The 18,388-nt window shown below is 41.1% G+C and overlaps 1 protein-coding gene across 1 annotated transcript in view; it reads left to right on the top strand.

The window, feature by feature from the left end:
- Positions 1–18,388, top strand: part of LOC124548252 (discoidin domain-containing receptor 2-like) — a 939,799-nt gene that overhangs the window by 695,444 nt on the left and 225,967 nt on the right. The window contains exon 5 of the mRNA XM_047125161.1: positions 15,183–15,330. Within this exon, the coding sequence (XP_046981117.1) occupies positions 15,183–15,330 (148 nt within the window). The remainder of the gene's footprint in view (positions 1–15,182; positions 15,331–18,388) is intronic.

Genomic DNA, 18,388 nt, shown 5'->3' with positions numbered 1-18,388 from the left:
TGAATATAAAACCAAAGAGATTCGAGCCCATGCGGACACTTATCAGCAATCGTTCCTCCCGCGAACCATGAACGGGAAAAGGGAGTTGTGACACTGGTTCACAGAGTACCCTGTGCCAAACACTGCAAAGTGGCTTGCGGAGTATCGATATAGATGTAGATAAGCTACAGCTTCTCCTACAAAATCGTCGTGGGCGGGACGTTACAGTTGAACCTTGCTTCTGCAATGTTATGTCGCGTTGCTCGATTGGAGGGTTGAGTAAAGGAACGTGGTGACGATCCAGATTCTGGAATTAATGATGCAACGTTAAGAATGATGTTTGTACAATTTCTATAAACTGCATCAGGATAGGATAAAAATTCCAGATCGAGATCAACATAAACATTTTCCATTCTCTTATTTGTGAGTGGTGTACATACCATACGACCAGCGCCTTATTACTACCCCTCTAGACCCATAAATGGTTCTTGATAGAACACGAGCCGTGAACAGACCATACAGTCACACCAACGTTCAGTCTAGATTGAAAGTACTGTACACTGCTCAAAACAATTAGAGGGACAAGAATTTGATAGAGTGTACCATGTACGTAGTCTATGTTTAAGATAATGAGGACAGTTCTCCACAATGCGTTTGAGAGCCACGCCTTAGTCAGTGGCAATATTCAACTGTATCGCACTATGCCTAAGAGTGAAATGGACGACCAATGTCTCTCTCTGCCATCTAGTGAGTGTAAGTAACGTTTGCGTCTCTATACTCTTTGTGTACGTTTCATCAGTCAACATGATGCATCTGACTGAGGCAGAATGTGTTCGGGCAGTGACATTATTGCAGAGAAGTAGGACTATTCGTGCAGTGCCTACAGAGCTTAATCTGACTTCATCTGTTGTTAGGAGGGTTTGGAAATGATTTCGTGAAAGTGGGAAGCCAGGGCGAGAGAGAAAACGGACAACATGTGCCAGAAACGACCAATATGTGGTTAACAGTTCTCTCCGCCGGCGCACTGCCACTTCCCGGGACGCAAAAATGATCTAAGAGCAGCAACTGATTGTAGTATCAGTGACCAAACAATATGCAACAGACTCCGAGAGCAACCGACTTCATTTGCTGAGGAACTTTGGCCCTGGAGCTGCGCTACTGGCGCAGTGCGTTATTTACAAAGCCCCGCTTTCGTCTAACACGGTTCGTCGGCCGTATATTTGTATATTGTCGTCATGCTGCTTTATAAAGCAACAGTCCAGGAAATTGACAGATTTTGCCGTGGCTCAGCCATGGTGTGCGGTGGCTTCACAACTGATGGCCGGTTGGACCTTCAGGTATTCAAAGGGCGACTAAATCAACGAGACTCTATTGGGACACTTTATACCCATTTTAGTTGTAAGAGGACCCGAGTTAATGCTGCAGCAAGATAATGCCAGAGCGCATTCAGCCAACATAGAAACATTGCAGGACCTCGCAATTCAAACATTAGACAGGCCTTTTGTGAGTCGTGACCTCAGTCCTACTGAGCATTTAAGGGACATGTTGGACAGACAACTTCGGGCCCATGCTGTAGCACTTCAGACTCTTGAACAACTTGCAGAGGTCCTTTTTAGGAGTGCGACAAAATTCCACAAGAAAATGTTCGCAGACTTGTCAGGAGCATTCCTCGAAGATGTGAGTCAGTAACATGGGCACATGGAGGAACTACCAGATATTGGAATGTTTGGTTTTGTTCCTTAAGTATGTTGAATTTCTGGTCACAGCACCAACATTTGTGATGAGAAGCGAATAGGGTATGTAGATTCCTGGAAAATAAAGGTTTCGTTTTCCAGAACAAAAGTCTGTTTCACTACAAACATTCCTTACAAGAAAAAAAAAAAAAAAAAAAAAAAAAAAAAAAGATAATCAGGTGTTTAGAATGTTGTCCCTCTAATTTCTTGGGCAATGTATATACAGCAGGACATTCGACACATCCAAATTAAAATAAATACAGTATATGCCTTGTAGCATTCTTTCGATGCTACTATCCGAAACATGTAAAATGGTGTAAGATATGCACCGAAAATTGCCATGGCCTAACTGTTCACCATTCGAGTTTCTTCAATACTCGTTCAGGGGACAGGTGCAATGGGAGGTGATGGAGAATAAATAGAAACTAAATTAAAAAGGAACGGAAGGGAAAAATCAGACTAATTTGTGTATATCCGCAGATGGCCCTCACTACTTGGGCCGGCGTTTGACACCTGCTCTTTACACCTACAGAGCCCTTGCCTGTCGGAGTACGACGGACGGCGGCTGCCACAGCGGTATGAATGACGGTGACTGGCTGGAAAGACTGGCCTTATCAGGTGACGCCACGCAGTCTTTGTACACGGCCTGGAACGGGCGCGCCGGCCCCGTATCGCGGGATCACTTACAAAGCCGGTTAAGCCTCTTTGTCCTCGCCGCGAACGTGTGCCACATCAAAAGATGCCAAAGCGGCTTTCCTGCCTATGGAAGTGCATTAGTTCGCTCCAAGAACAAAGGCTCCTGTTACGCGCGCCGGAACTTTTGAAGCCTCCCGCGGCGGTGCACCTGCGCAGAGCGCGCCCTGCTCGCACTTGCTTACAGCCGATCCTTACGCACAATGGGAGGCCCCGAGAATAACTCGCCTTTCATTGTTGTTCGCTTCAAGCGAGGTACACCTGGAATTTTCTGGCCACAAGCGGCAGGATTTATGTCTGTCATTTCTCTCGTCGTCCTTTAAGAAATAACAGAGTGCGACAATGAAATTTACCGCAAAACCAAAATATTTGGTTGTAATGTAGTCCAGTGCCCTGATGGCAATGGTGAAATCCATTGTTCACTATCATCTACACTTCCTTCTGGAAACGCAATTTTATCTGCCCTCGGCTGCTTTATATATGTTATCGCGGCGCGTATCACGTTGCATTCCTAAGAATATTATTAGTAGTGGTGAGAGTAGAGAGGGGAGGAGGAGATAGCCACTTGTGGTAAGTAAAGGGAAGTTGCAGTTGCACCAATCAATTGACTCTCTACCAACGACTATCTCACTATGAGATCACATGGCATCGATTTTTGACGTGTGTACATCCACTAACGTGAAGAATGTTGTTTATGAGTTTTCACGCGTTTCTTATACTCAGCGGTGTCTAGGAAGCGTGTTAAGTCACCAGACCTTTTCTATTATGTGTGTGGCGAGTTTACGACGAAGTCCCAAAGATATCCCAAAAGTAGATGAGGGTTAAGTGCTGGGCACCACAGAACTGCCGCTCACGTTGTTCCCGCTGTTTAAGAAGCTGGCTATGCTATTTGTCGTACCACAATTCTGGGGGGCACCTAGAGCCGACATTACACATTGAAACTTTTTTTAACGAAAGTAAAAGAAATCTCAAGTAAATCAAAACACTCAGTTTCTTATGCAAATTTGGAATCTGCAATTCGCCCAGTTCCGCATTCTGATTTTCCCCCAGTTCCGAAACCATCAGTGGAATGGACACAGGAAGATGAAACAGACGATGATAGTGACAAACCAACAGATTATGAAGATCTTGAGTACTCACCATCTGCAGCACGGCCAAAACCACAGCCATGGTCACAGCGAGAACATAGCGATCTTGTAAGAGATCTAAATCTTTCAAAGAGGCAAACAGAATTACTCGAGTCTCGTCTTCAAGAAAAGAAACTCTTACATATCAAACACTGGTATTACATTCCGTAAACGACAGCTTGGTCTTTTAATTTTTTTCTCAATGACAGAGAGTTTGAAATTTTCAGTTCTGGTGAAAAAACTGTGTTGCATGAAACCCTTGTTGTCAAAGGTTCCATCTGAAATTGGGCTTTATGAAGGATTTTGTGAAAGCGATGGACAGAGAAGGCCGGATTTTTCAATTTTTATTGTCTAAATTTCCTGCGGTTACAACTGCAAAAATTAAAGATGGAATTTTCTTTGGCCCCAAGATCCGTGACTTCACAACTTCTTTATTAAATCACATACGCTGATTGGAAAATGAAATGAGAATGTTCCGTGAATCCACAACATGCCGTGGCATGGTCTCAACTAATGTCTGAAGTAGTGCTGGAGAGAACTGACACCATGAATGCTGCAGGGCTGTCCATAAATCCGAACGAGTGCGAGGGAATGGAGATCTCTTCTGATATTACCTTCCAAAAATTGCTGACAGATACTGAGAACTGAGCTTGACTTATTTTTAAAGACGTATGCTACAATTTCTTAGCAAATGTAACGTCTGAGAGTAGCAGGGAATTGACAGAACACATGCTGGACTGTTACAAGAGTACGGGCTGCAACATGTATCTGAAATTACATTTCCTTCATTCCAATTTGGATTTTTTCCAACCTAATCTTGGATATGTCAGTGACGAACATGATGAGTGATTTCACCAAGATACCGCCGCCATGGAAAGGCGATATAGGGGAAGGTGATTAAGATTTTGGCAGATTACTGCTGGACAGTTCTGCAAGAAGTTTCACCATCCACTCACAAACGGAAATTTTCCAGGAAAGTTTTTAACTTGTAAGTGCGTTTCAAGCCTTGTTCAACTTTCTCGTACTATTTTCATTTTATTTTATGTTTTGTAATACAAACAATTATTTTTGTTATATGATCTGTATATTAATCAACTACAGATACCTCGTGTACTGTTACTGGTCTTTTCTAAGTTTCTCGAAATTGGTATATGTGGCGTACTTTTCCAGAAAAATTGTACACGATGGAACATTCTGATTTCATTTTTCAATCAGTGTATGTGATTTAATAAAGAATACATACTTTCATCTCGCGGCTAGACACGAAGTTCAGATTACACTGATGGGCCGGAGAAATTGATACAACTGCCTAATAACGTCTAGGGCCCCCACGAGCACTCAGAAGTGCCGCAACACGACGTGACACGGTCTCGACTACTGTCTGAAGTAGTGCTGGAGAGAATTGACACCATGAATCCTGCAGGGCTGTCCATAAATCCGTACGAGTACGAGGGAGTGGAGATCTCTTCTGAACAGCTCGTTGCAATGCATCCCAGATATGCTCAATAATGTTCATGTCTTGGGAGCTTGGTGGCCAGCGGAAGTGTTTAAACTCAGAAGAGTGTTCCTGGAGCCACTCTATAGCAATTTTGGACGTGTGGGGCGCCCCATTGCCCAGCTGGAGTTGTCCAAATCCGTCGGAATGCACAACGGATATGAATGATGCAGGTGACCAGACAAGTTGTTTACGTACGTGTTACCTGTCAGAGTCGTATCTGGACGTATCAGGGGTCCCATATCACTCAAATGCACACGCCCCACACCATTACAGAGCCTCCATCAGCTTGAACAGTTCCCCGTTGACGTGCAGGGTCCATTGATTCATGAGGTTGTCTCCGTATCCGTACACGTCCATCCGCTCGATACAGTTTAAACGAGACTCAACCGACCAGGCAACGTGTTTCCAGTCATCAACAGTCCAATGTCGGTACTGACGGGCCCAGGCGAGGCGAAAGCTTTGTGTCGTGTAGTCATCAAGAGTATACGACTGAGCCTTCGGCTCCGAAAGCCCGTATCGATGATGTTTCGTTGAATGGTTAGCACGCTGACACTTGTTGATGACCCAGCATTGAAATATGCAGCAATTTGCGGAAGGGTTGCATTTCTGTCACGCTGAGCGATTCTCTTCAGTCGTCGTTGGTCCCGTTCTTGCAGGATCTTTTTCCGGCCGCAGCGATGTCGGAGATTTGATGTTTTACCGAATCAGTACACTCGTGAAATGGTCGTACGGGAAAATCCCCTCTTTATCGGTACCTCGGAGATGCTGCGCCAGATCACTCGTGCGCCGGCAGTAACGCCACGTTCAAACACACTTCAGTTTTGATAATTTGTCATTGTAGCAGGAGTAACCGATCTAAAAAGTGCGCCAGACACTTGTTATCTTGTAGAGGCGTTGCCGACCGCAGCGCCGTATTCTGTCTGTTTACGTATCTCTGTATGCATGCCTATACCAGTATCTTTGGCGCTTCCGTGTGTTTGAGATGTATGATTTTAAAACGATACCAAAAGGAGTTAATTACTTTACATAGAATTCGGAGATGTTACGTCGTGACTTATTACCTGCTATTTACCTATCAATTGTTTGGACTGTTCACTATTTGCCGGTTGGCACAAGAAAGGAAGTTAACAAATAAAAAGCACTATCTAGCTTACGTGCTACTGGATTAATTTATTGCGGTAACCGGTTTTCGGTTTACAAGGCCGACATCAGACTTTAACTGACTATTGTCGCCAAATAAGTTACAATGCTTGTAAGTAACATTGGAAAAGATGTTTCACGTCTAGATTGAGACACAAAAATACAGTAAATGACGCCCTTCACAATGTAATACTGCAATTTAAAAGTTAAAAAGTTAAACAATAAGTAAATATAAAGGAACCAAACAGGAAAAAACACTAAACTGAAAAAACCGTGCTGACATAACAGTTTACATCAAATAAACAAACCAAATAAAACAAAAGTAGTACTTGACGAAACTTCAACAAAAGGTATTAAACGTGGATGGTAACACAGAAGCCAATTAAAAGAAACTATTAACAGTTGTAACAACCGAATATATGAAGTACATAGGCAAACTCAATAACTTAAAGGAAACCATGAAATAAGAGTAAACGGAGGGATATGAAGGAACAGACAGTGTAAAAAGTAATTGAATACGGAAAGGATTGTGTGAAGTTTAGAAGAGCGGAAGTGTTAAGCTCAGTTTGGTCATTATAATTAGATCTGGGTTGTTGGCTTCCAGGAGTTTAAGTTTTTGGCCTTCGTTTGCTAAGTGAAAGACTTGGGACATTGGCTGGTAGTTATGGGCCCCACTCGGTACGTGCTCAGAAAGTGCAAAGTCACAATTCTGCAACCTCCAGATGCTGCGTTTATGTTCAGTCAGCTTAGGTTGCAATACTCTGCCTGATTGACCAATGTAAAACTTATCACAATCAGAACTCTTATATTTAGTTTCGTCTGCAAAACAGTGGGTGTAAAGCAAAGACAGACAGGGGAGGGAGCAAAAATTCTTTGATTTTAGAAGAAGAGAATGTCACTAGCGTAACTAGCCGAAGTAGCCGGCTTTGCGTTTGAAAGAGGTCGTGAGGAACATGTGCTGGTATTCGCAAACTCTATCAATAGTGTAATGGCTGCGAATTACGAAGTTTCGCGTTATTATATATGATAAAATACAATCAAAACGTTATACTGCATTAAATAATTTCGCTAATGGAGAGATAAAAAAAATTTCCAAGTGTGGCGACTGTCAACAGGAAAAAAGATTTTTTTTCCTCTCCAGAAAGGAACAATGTACTTTGAAGTCTCGTCAACAGCAACGCCATTAGAAATGAGCCGCTCGTTGGAATGGACAACAATAGGCGAAACATCACGTGTGACATTACGTAATGAACTGTTATTCTGAGTGGTTTTACATCAGTTGCTGAGCTTTCAATATTTACATACGTAATATAACCCAGATAATCGCTATTAAAAACCCCCATACTGCTCCTTTCAGCATGAAATCAACGATTCCTGGATGTCGAAGCAAATACACCCCCCCCCCCCAACTCACTAACTTTTCCCCTCTCATAGATGGAATGACCTTGACTTAAACACGAATGCGCGAAACGTTAACCACGTATCCTAGAAAGAAGTATTTGCATTCGACCAAAATAAAGATCTATGCCAAATATGAATCAGTACCACAGGTTAACTGTGGCTTAGTCCCACTAGAACTGATCGGGTCAATAAGTTTCATAGGTCAGAAGAAAGCAAGGAATAGCACTTCTCGTAGAACCATCTCTAGTAAAACACACACTGTTCAAACAGGTTCTCGGGTCTTTATAACAGGACGTACCGGGTGTTTACAATTAAAGTGCAGCTACTCACAGGTGGGTCCAGTGTGGGCAGAGAAGCTTGGTAGATATTCTGATGCGTTAATGCAGAACCGATATACGCTGAAAAAAAATTGTTCCAATTTTGTTCGCCAGGTGCAAAGCAGCAAGAAACACATACCGGTACAGAAATGTTTCCATACGTAAAGGATTGTACGAGGGCTATCCACAAAGTACATTACGTTTTGGAATAAAAAATAAATAAAGTATTGGAATTTTTTTTATTATATACAGATGAGAGCCACACTTAAATACTACTTTTCTACATAGTTCCCATTTAAATTAAGGCACTTATCGTAGCGATGGACGAGCTTGAAAATTCCTTCGTCGTAAAATTCGGCCGCCTGCGCCTTCAACCACGTGGTTACCTCTTCTTTTGGGACAGAAAAGGTGTGATTTTTGTGGATTTCCTGGAAAGAGTCACTACAATAAACTCTCAAAGGTATTGCCAAACTCTGCACAACCTCAGAGGAACAATACAAAACAAGCGCAGGTGAAAGTTGGGCCCAAAGATCTTGCTGATTCACGACAACGCCCGGGCCCACACGGCAAATGCCACTCGTGAAGTTCTCGAATTTTTAATGTGGGAGTTGTTTCCTCATCCGCCGTACAGTCCCGACCTGGCACTGAGCGACTTCCACTTATTCCCAGCGATGAAGAAGTGGTTGGCTATGCAGCGTTTTGATGACGACGCACAGCTTCAAGAAGAGGTAACCACGTGGTTGAAGGCGCAGGCGGCCGAATTTTACAACGAAGAAACTTCCAAGCTCGTCCATCGCTACGATAAGTGCCTTAATTTAAACGGCAACTATGTAGAAAAGTAGTACTGTATTTAAGTGTGGCTTTCATCTGTATACAATTAAAAAAATTTCCAATTGTTTGTTTATTTTTAATTCCAAAACGTAATGTATTTTGTGGATAGCCCTCGTATTTAGGAATGGGACGTGGGCAGAAAAGGTCACACAACTGTTGATTTTACAATTAACCACTGCTTACACACACTGCTCAATATGAGCACCGGAAACGTCGAATAGATGCTGTACAGCGCCAGGCTTGTAGCTGGTGGCCAAATTCGGAACTAATTTTATTCCAGATTAAATTGGTTACTCATTAACGCTCTACAGTATCTACCAAGTCTCATTGTCATACGCTAATTACATCCACACTCAACCTCTGTGAGTAGCTGCACTTTAATTTTAACCATGCAGTATTTAAAATAGTGGACTTAGTGTCTAATGAGGACTAGTACTCTTATAGTTAAAACTATTATTTGTATCTAATGACCTGCTGCTCGCGGATAGTTGAACGGGAAGGAAACTGAAAATTTAGCAAATTGTCTTCAATCTCTAGAAATTCAGTTTACTTGCATTTTACTTAGAAGCAATAGCGTAAGCCGCATGCGTTCGTCACATCGTGATCATCATGCAAACATCAAAGCATCGCATGGCTTTTGTTCTTTGTGCACACTGTGTTGGAGCCATCCTCACGCCGTCTTCTTTTACTTTTTATTACCTTCTCATGGCCGGGGTTAGCAGCCGTATAGAACTTTTAAAAAATGATATTCGCCATCTGTAGCAGAAAGTTCTTCCCACAATTGCACCCATTGAGATTCGTGTTACGTAGGCCAACATTTGTATTATTTTATGTAATTTACATCGTTTTTGCTACTACGCAGTCTTGCGCTCATTTGATGTTGCTGTATGCTTACAGTTATAAGGCTCGGATACGACGATAACATATACATATCGGAGGATTTTAATGTTAGACGTGGGCTGAAGCACAATCGTCTGCAGCGCATCCTTTAATGACGTACTTAATTCCGAAATTGAAGTTGTAAAAATAAAAGTTTTCTACGGTAACTGACGGATACAACTTCTTTTAAAAAATCTTTTATTTTTCATTTAATTTTTATTTTTGTTCCTCCGGTAAAGTGTAAAATAAGGTGACGAATCCCTGTACAGAATAAGTGTGTGCCGCAAGGAACGCTTCATCTTAGATTTGAAAATATAGAGTTTATTACTGAAACTTTCTGCTGGAAGTCTTTTTTTTTTTTTTTTTTTAATGGAGACTGTTCCTTGATTCAGGGAGTGTAAATTTTCTCCTATCTTGCTTCCATGACGAATAACATGTACAACAAAGACACGGCTTGAAGCTTTCGAGATATCAGAGAGTTGTTAAATATAAAAAAACTTCGACTGTTTTACCAAAGTCGGTGGTAACTGAGCGTATAGAGAATAAGTCGTGTAACCGTAAGGTCCCTAGTGCGAATCTACGACTAGCATTCGGTTCTTACTTTTATTTAAATTCTGCACTTACTTTCAAGTAACTGCCGAATGTTGTTATCCTCAAACAGGCTATCGAATATTGATCTATTTCCTACTTCACCCGTTGATTAATGAGATGACTTTCCGTTCACGTTCGCTCTTCATATCGGTATCAGTTGCATATATAAGAACACGTCATTTCTGAACAGTAGGAATAATAGACATATCCAACAGAACCTCCCTCTACAAAATAAACTTTTTTTATTTTCCAGTTAGTTTTTTAATTGTAATTCTACAGTTCGGCCATACTGACGCAAGTTACATGGAAGTCTCGATTATATTTTGAAAGGCATTAATTGTGATTATTCTGCTGCGTTTTCATTGTAATTTTAATTTAGAAACACCATACATTCTTTAGAACCGTACTGGTATACAGATATACGTACGGGCGCTCCACGACCTGTGCCTTGCTAGGCACCGACGTCCATTCGGGACCACAAAGATTTAGAGATGAGCTATAGCCATTTGGTGGATAACGAGAGACTTTTGGTAAATTCATGTGACTAAGTTCTCGGTTGAAGGCACGGTCTGACCGCCATGCACACCCGGATGTAGTGTTTCAGTAAATAAGTTATGAGATTCTTAATGCACAAACTGGTAAAACATCTAAACAATTTTATTCATTTCTTGAAATCTTTTCAGAAAAGGCAAGGCCAACATTGGTAACTAAAGCGTAAACGTGTGAAACGTATATTCTCCGGTTAATTCACATTCGTTTCATAAATAATTGCATGCCTTCATCAGTACAGTCGAATTTGCATATGTGAGGAAACTTAAGTTCAACTAATCGCCAGTGTCCATCATTTTCATCTCCTGAGCTCTCTGTTACTCACAAGATAGAGGCTCCAATATGTCTTAGCCTTTTAAGTACCAGGATCTCAGTAAGCGAGATTGCCCTAGATGAAGGACATACATCTCGTTCTCAGGATGTCCAAGGGAAAAATTGAAGATATTTGTTAGGTGATAAACCTAAAGTTGTACGTCCATTCCAACACGGCGACTTGCCAAGTGAAACACGAAGTGAATATGACTACTCTCAGTTCAATTATAAACAGGTCAAAGAAGACAAAGATTGCGGTCACAGAGTTCTGTGGAACATGGATATATCAGGATAAACCGAACTGCTGTTGAATTTCGTGACAAGGAAAGCCTCCATGGAACGGATCAATCAATAATAATTTTCTGGGGTATCTCCTCACTTAGAGGGAAAATACTGATTGGACAAAAACACACAGAGGAGTTCAATATGCAACAATAAAAATTTATGATCATTTGCGCAATAACATAAACTGTCTCACAGGTAACGAAACAAGTTTTAAATCTTATTTAAAATCATTTCTCCTGGACAGCTCCTATCCTATTGACGAATTTCTAATTAAAATTGGTAACCAGTAAAAAAAACGTTTAACTGCATGAGTAGGACTAAAAATAATAATGTGTTCATTAATGTTAACACTGATCATCTATGCCTCTCCTTAGAATGATACGTTCCACATCATTTCGATAAAAGAATCGTTCAAATGATCTATGGAACGTGTAATTAACAAACTAACCACCGATAAAAATATTCCCACAGATGAACCATTGTTACAAGAAAAAAGTCACGATTTTGCACAGAATTAGGAATGCAGAAATTCGTCGCAAACAAGGCTTCACTAGCAGGTTTTTTGGTTTTCAGGAAAGCGTCAGAAGAAATCAAATGTATCAAGATGTACGTAATTAGTAAACTGAAGACTACCAATTCGTTTAGTAGGGCAAAATGCAGACAAAACTAAGAGTGTCGGTGAGGCAGTATGTTTTTGAAGTTTCTTCCTAATACAACCTGTGCATTTGCATGGGAAGAGAGTGAGAAACATTTTCAAAGTACATTATCAGTGGAATAGAAGAAGTAGTTGACATTTCTTTGAATAGTGAGGGAATTACTTTATAACTTATTACAGCACATCTTAACTTACCACATCTACGCTCTGTCACTCTTTTCTTAACAGAAAATGCACAGATTCGCTCGTTCTTGCCCGCATCTTGGTCTCGTGAAGTATCGCTTAGTGCACTATGCAAGGCGGAGGAAGAGGAAAAGAGTGAGGCAGAGAAAAGCTTCGCATTAACCTTGCAACTCTTATTCCCTGTCACACTGACGGTGTCTGAATGGCCGTTACGATAACTACGGTAGAAAGCAGTACTCAAAGAAGGAGTACAGTTACTAATAACTGTTTTTAAATAGAGGGCGCATCAGAATACATATAGGTAAGCATGGTTAATACGCACAATTATAAAATAGTAAAATTCTTACGTATTGACGGACGACGCAACGTATGTCTTTAGCGCAGAATTTATTTATTGTGTTCCAATTTCAATAACATTTCCCTTAATTATGACGAGCGAGCCCGTTTTCCAGACGATATCGAACGAAGTGAAACTTTTGTAGCTTTCACTGCTCCAGTTGTTCCTTTCAGCTTGCGTTTTCTTTCACAAATTAAATCGAAGCGTTAAGTTCTGAAATATGAATGAACGATTTAAATCGAAAGCGTCACGCGGTTTCACTGTTAATTAGAAGTGCTGAAAAGAGTTAATTTTTTATCGCTGTTCGTAATACGCGGGACTGACTAAAGTTTCCAGTATGAGGTGGGTTTGTCGTTAATTGTCACCAACGTTCCTTCTACATCTACTTATGCACTCCGCAAACCCACTGAACACTGTATCGCGGATGACTATACACTTCCTTGTGCATCCCGCTTTTCTTCTCTTACACAGCCGCAGGACGTTAGAAATGAACAATTAATTGCAAACTACATAACTCCTGCTCTTAAAAGTTTCAAAATATTTTACGTCGTTTGGTCATAAACCTAAATAGTTACATACGTAACTTAACATTCTGGCCATAGTGACCCGAAATTCATATGATTACTTTAATGCTAAATATCTTCTGGTGTTCTGTTGTATTTTATAGTAGTAATTACTTTTATTGTTCATACTTACTCTCCATATTCAACAAATCAACGAAGGCGCTTCGTTTACAACATTGAACTTGTTATTAGCACTTATCAACTGTTCGAGCTATACATTGTTTCTGCTCAGTTTGGATTGTGAGATTGAACACCATCATTCGTGATCAGTCTGAATTGCGACGTCATGGCGATTACATCAAAGATTGATGCTGAGTCGGAAGAATTAGTTAATACCTCAGCAGACTAAGCATCACTTTCCGAGTTAGATAATGCGCCTGAAAACGAGTCTTCTGATGGCAGTGAAGAAAGTCCACAGCCTGTACAAAATGGTGTGCAGATTCCCATTTCCAAAACTAGGAACGTTGACTGGAAGTTGCAACCACCAGCACAACAAGGCCGCCTACCCATTTCGAACGTAATCGAGAACACCCGATGAGTTACCTGGTAGGCAAGCTCATTTGAATGGTATTTTGTACAGCGCTTCAGAATGAGGTAACAGAGATGTTAAATATTGAGGGGCAACGAGTTTATGGTCAACAATGGACAAACATTGATGATTATGTTTTTCACGCATATTTGAGGCTCTTATTCTTTGCGGGTGTATATAGATCTCATGGGGATTTCAAAAAAAAATTGTGGAATAAGGATACTGGGCGGAACATATTTCGAGGAACAATGTCCCTTGAAACACTCTGTAAAATATTGAGTATCTCGCAATTTGATAAGAAATCCGCAAGATAGGAAAGACGATGTAATGATAAACTTGCCGCAATTCTTAGTAACTGGCAGAATTGGTTAGAAGTACTCCTTAAGCTGTATAATCCAGGATAAATTTTAAAGGTTGACGAGCAATTAGTAGCATTCAGAGGCCGTTGTTCATTCAAGCAGTACTTCTAAAGCAAACCGGCAAAATATGGGATCAAAATCTGGACATTTCGTGACAGCAAATCTTCATATGTACTGAAAGCCCAAATTGTTACAGGAAAGGAGAGCAGAGCGGCACCAGAAAAAAAATCAGGTAATGAATTTCCTCATCTCGCCTGTGATTTTCAAAGTCAGAATATAACATGTGACACTTTTTTGCATCATACAATGTAGGACAGCTGCTCCTGAAAAGCAAACTTACAATGTTAGGAAGGATACGGAAAAATAAGCCAGAGCTTCCACGAATTATGACTAACAAGGAGTTTCATAGCTCTTTATTTTACTTTACAAATGACACTACTGTGGCCAATTATATTCCTGAGAGAAATAAGAATGCTGTACTTACGAGCACTCTCCAGCATGACAGGGAAAACAGTGACGGTTGATAAGAAGCCAAAAATGATTTTAGATAATAGTCAACCAAAGGGGCTGTAGTTATGTACGATCAGCTAACAGGTACAGTAGATGGCTCATGACGGTTTTTTTTAATGTATTCTTGATGTTGTTGCTTATAATGCATATGTCTTGTGGACTTAGATTGTCCGTGATTGGAATGCAAGGAAACTGACTAGAAGGAAATGGTCTTTGTGGCGACTTGGAAATTCACTTGTAGCAGAGCACTTTGCATCAAGGAAGCATTTTCCGGAAACAGAAGATTCACTGAGAATGTTAAGGAGCGTACAAGACCCTGAAGGAGCACCATGCATCCCCAAATCAGTAACAACAAGAAATCCTACTGACTGTGCAGACTGTAAGATCTGTCTTTCGAGCAATGATGTTTGTTTATTAATACCAAAATGGGGAATTTCAACAAAGGCGTGCAACAAATTGTAGAAAGGAATGGTATCAACAACAAGAACAAAGTTATAGTAAGTCGTCCAAAGTAACATATATGTCCCTCATGGTCAAGCAGTTCGTTAATACTTCATATTTATTCATCTAGTTTTTCTAAGGTATGCATACTACCAGCAAATAGTTGGTATTCCTCATGCATTTTTCAACCAAAAGAGTGTTTACTATAGTAATCAATGTACTTTTAGAACGTGTAAAAGCTCATTTTTGTCCTAATGTCACCATGTGCAGGTTCTAGTGGGGAACGGCGACACGACCACTGTGGTGGAGCGACGGCTTCAACCTCCGGTGATAGCAACCAGAGTGCGAGTGGTGCCCTTCAGTGAGCATATGAGGACCGTCTGTATAAGACTCGAGCTGGTCGGATGCAAGAACACAGGTAAACGGAAGACACTTGTTCATTCAAGTTTTTTTTACACGAAGGAACAATAATTCTTTCTTTCTAAACACAAGGTGTAAACGCCTATACTGAAATTATCCTCCTCCCTCCTCCTCCTCCTCCTCCTCCTCCTCCTCGCTCCTCCTCCTCGCTCCTCCCCTCCTCTCTTTAGATATTAACATCCTTAGAAGAGAACCGTTTGAGACATAATTTAGTTCATTTATTTATTTATTTTTATTTACCGTATGGCAACAACAGCAAGCATTGACAAGTACACAAAGTTTAATTTTACATATATGTCTAGTTAAGTATTTACAGATACTTTAGTTTTGCTTTTTGACACTAATTTTATACACATTTTTAAATTGTGAAAATTACTAACTTCATACTACTGACTGCTTTGACTGATATAACGGCAAGTTTAAAAAGGCAGATACATTTAATCATAGTTCAATATCAAATGGTTGAAGCCGACTAACAGCAGAGGGTGCGAGGTAAAGACAACCTTGAAGATGGTGTACTCCGGGCAACGGACTGCTAAGCCAGGACGGCGAAAAGTCTACACTACCAGCAGCCTTACTAGATCAGCCTCTCAAGGCTTCTCAAGACAATAGCACAAGATACTTTAGTTGTAAAACCAAAATGCGATCCGGGAACTAGATTTAAATCTTCCGATGCAGAACATCATAGTTCAAGAACGCACTGCACACAAATTCTTGCTTACTGGTACAGAATCGTGTACACATACTTCAGGTTAGCCTCTTTGTCATCTCTACTATGTAACGAGAATAAAATGCTGTGAAGAGTACGAAACAGAGTTCCTATCCTTGCGAACGACCTGCAACGCCCTGCTGGACTGTAATTCGTATTCCATTCATCCAGTCATTCATTCGTTCTCCGTAAGTTCCGGAACGAATAAAATATCCAAGTATCCATAAAAATTATAAAAATGTATGTATGTATGTATGTGTGTATATACGTACGGTCCACATATCCTCCTAAATCACTGGATCGCTTTCAACCAAACATGGTACACGTATCATTAATTGCGTGGAAAGAATCACTGTAGGGGTAAGAACCACCTATCCATCAAAGAGAAGGGGTCTGAGTATGAAAGTGCAGTGTAGCTCATACTTTAGTCATCCAGTATTTGAGAATGAGAGCACTTGCAAGAAACTACACATCATTTCAAACCTTTACAGTACTTTTTGTCGTTGACGAATCCCCTGTAATAGTGAAAAAAAGTATATTGCTACCTACTTTTTCACTGTTCGTACAGTAAAAATGTCACATGAATGAATTTATTACTAATTTACTACTAACTGTATTCGTGATACATTTTACAAAGAAGTATTCACATATACCACATAATAAATGGTTCAAATGGCTCTGAGCACTATGGGACTCAACTGCTGTGGTCATAAGTCCCCTAGAACTTAGAACTACTTAAACCTAACTAACCTAAGGACAGCACACAACACCCAGCCATCACGAGGCAGAGAAAATCCCTGACCCCGCCGGGAATCGAACCCGGGAACCCGGGCGTGGGAAGCGAGAACGCTACCGCACGACCACGAGATGCGGGCATACCACATAATATTCAGAAAAATTTCATCACTGTACAATATTTATTTCAGGAGATACAACGTCATAAATGACTACCGTACTAGTCAAATTTGGAACACACATCAGTTGCAGCCTGGCAAGAATTTTTGTATGATAAAAACCACCAGCCTCGTATTGGTGTGTGATAACTTGGGGAGAGAAAGGTAGGACAAGGAGCTGGACAGATACCGAGGAGAAAGGAGGAGATAGGCACAGATAGAACTAGGATGAAATGGACAGGGACAGGGAAGGGGAAAATGGACAGAGAGACAGCAGAGGAGGAGATGAACGGAGAAGAGAAAGAAGAGGATATGAGCAGAGACAAGAAAAGGAAGAGAGAGGCAGAGAGATTGGAGGAGGGGAGATGAAGAGACAGATGTAGAGGGGGAAATGAACTAAGAAAAGGAAAAGGAGGAGATGGACAGAGAGAAGTGAGAGGAAGAGATGGACACAAAGAAAAAGAGAAGGAGATGAACAGGGAGAGGGGGACGAGAAGATGGACAGGAGAAGCAGGAAATGGCCGGAGAGAGGTGGAGGAGAAGATGGACAGAGAGAGAGAAAGAGAGGTGGAGATAGACAGAGAGAGTAGGAAGGAGATGATGAGTTAGTAGAAGACTGGAATAAATATATACTCAGGCAAAGTATGGTACTCAGCTAGTACAATAATAAACGAGAAGCAGCTGTTAAAGCTAACTCTATACAGTGTTTAAGACTGAAGTATCAATTCACAGCTGTATACTATCTGTACCCTGACGGCAGTGGCTCTGTGTGCTCTTCCTTTTCGACGAAGTGAGGTGGCGCAGTGGTTAGCACACTGGACTCGCATTCGGGAGGACAGCAGCTCAAATCCGCGTCCGGCCATTCATATTTAGGTATTCAGTGGTTTCACAAAATCGCTCCAGGCGAATACTGGGATGGTTCCTCTGAAAGGGCACAGCCGATTTCCTTTCCCATCCTTGAAACAGTCCAAATTTGTTTTCTGCCTCTAATGGCCTCGATGTCAAAGTACGTTAAACTTTAACCTTCCTTCCTTACCCTTTCTGCACTGTAGGAAAGACAGCACCACCTTCCCCCGCGACCTCGCTCGCGGGTTCCTGTGTACTCCTGCGCGCAATACCCCAACACCACGCTGCAGAAACTTTGAAGTGCACAGTTCCATACAGAGATTTTCGTGTCTTTTCATAAACTCGAGGATGGGCGCTGACATAGAGTTTCAGGATTATAAATTGGAGAAGTATAAAGAAAGAATTAAAGGAAAAAGGATTCATTACAGTAAATGTTATTGACAGCTTCAAGTGGAGCCCTGAGGTGCAGCAGTTCCAAAGTGCCTATGCGCTAGCCGCCTCTCCTAGATAGGCTACATGTAACATATTAAATCTGAAAATTCTTACACTATGTGATCAAAAGTATCCGGACACCCCCCCCCCCCCCAAAACATACGTTTTTCAAATTA

Source organism: Schistocerca americana, chromosome 1 (genome assembly GCF_021461395.2).
Source record: "Schistocerca americana isolate TAMUIC-IGC-003095 chromosome 1, iqSchAmer2.1, whole genome shotgun sequence".
Lineage (NCBI taxonomy): Eukaryota > Metazoa > Arthropoda > Insecta > Orthoptera > Acrididae > Schistocerca > Schistocerca americana.
This window is presented reverse-complemented; position numbering and strand designations above follow the sequence as displayed.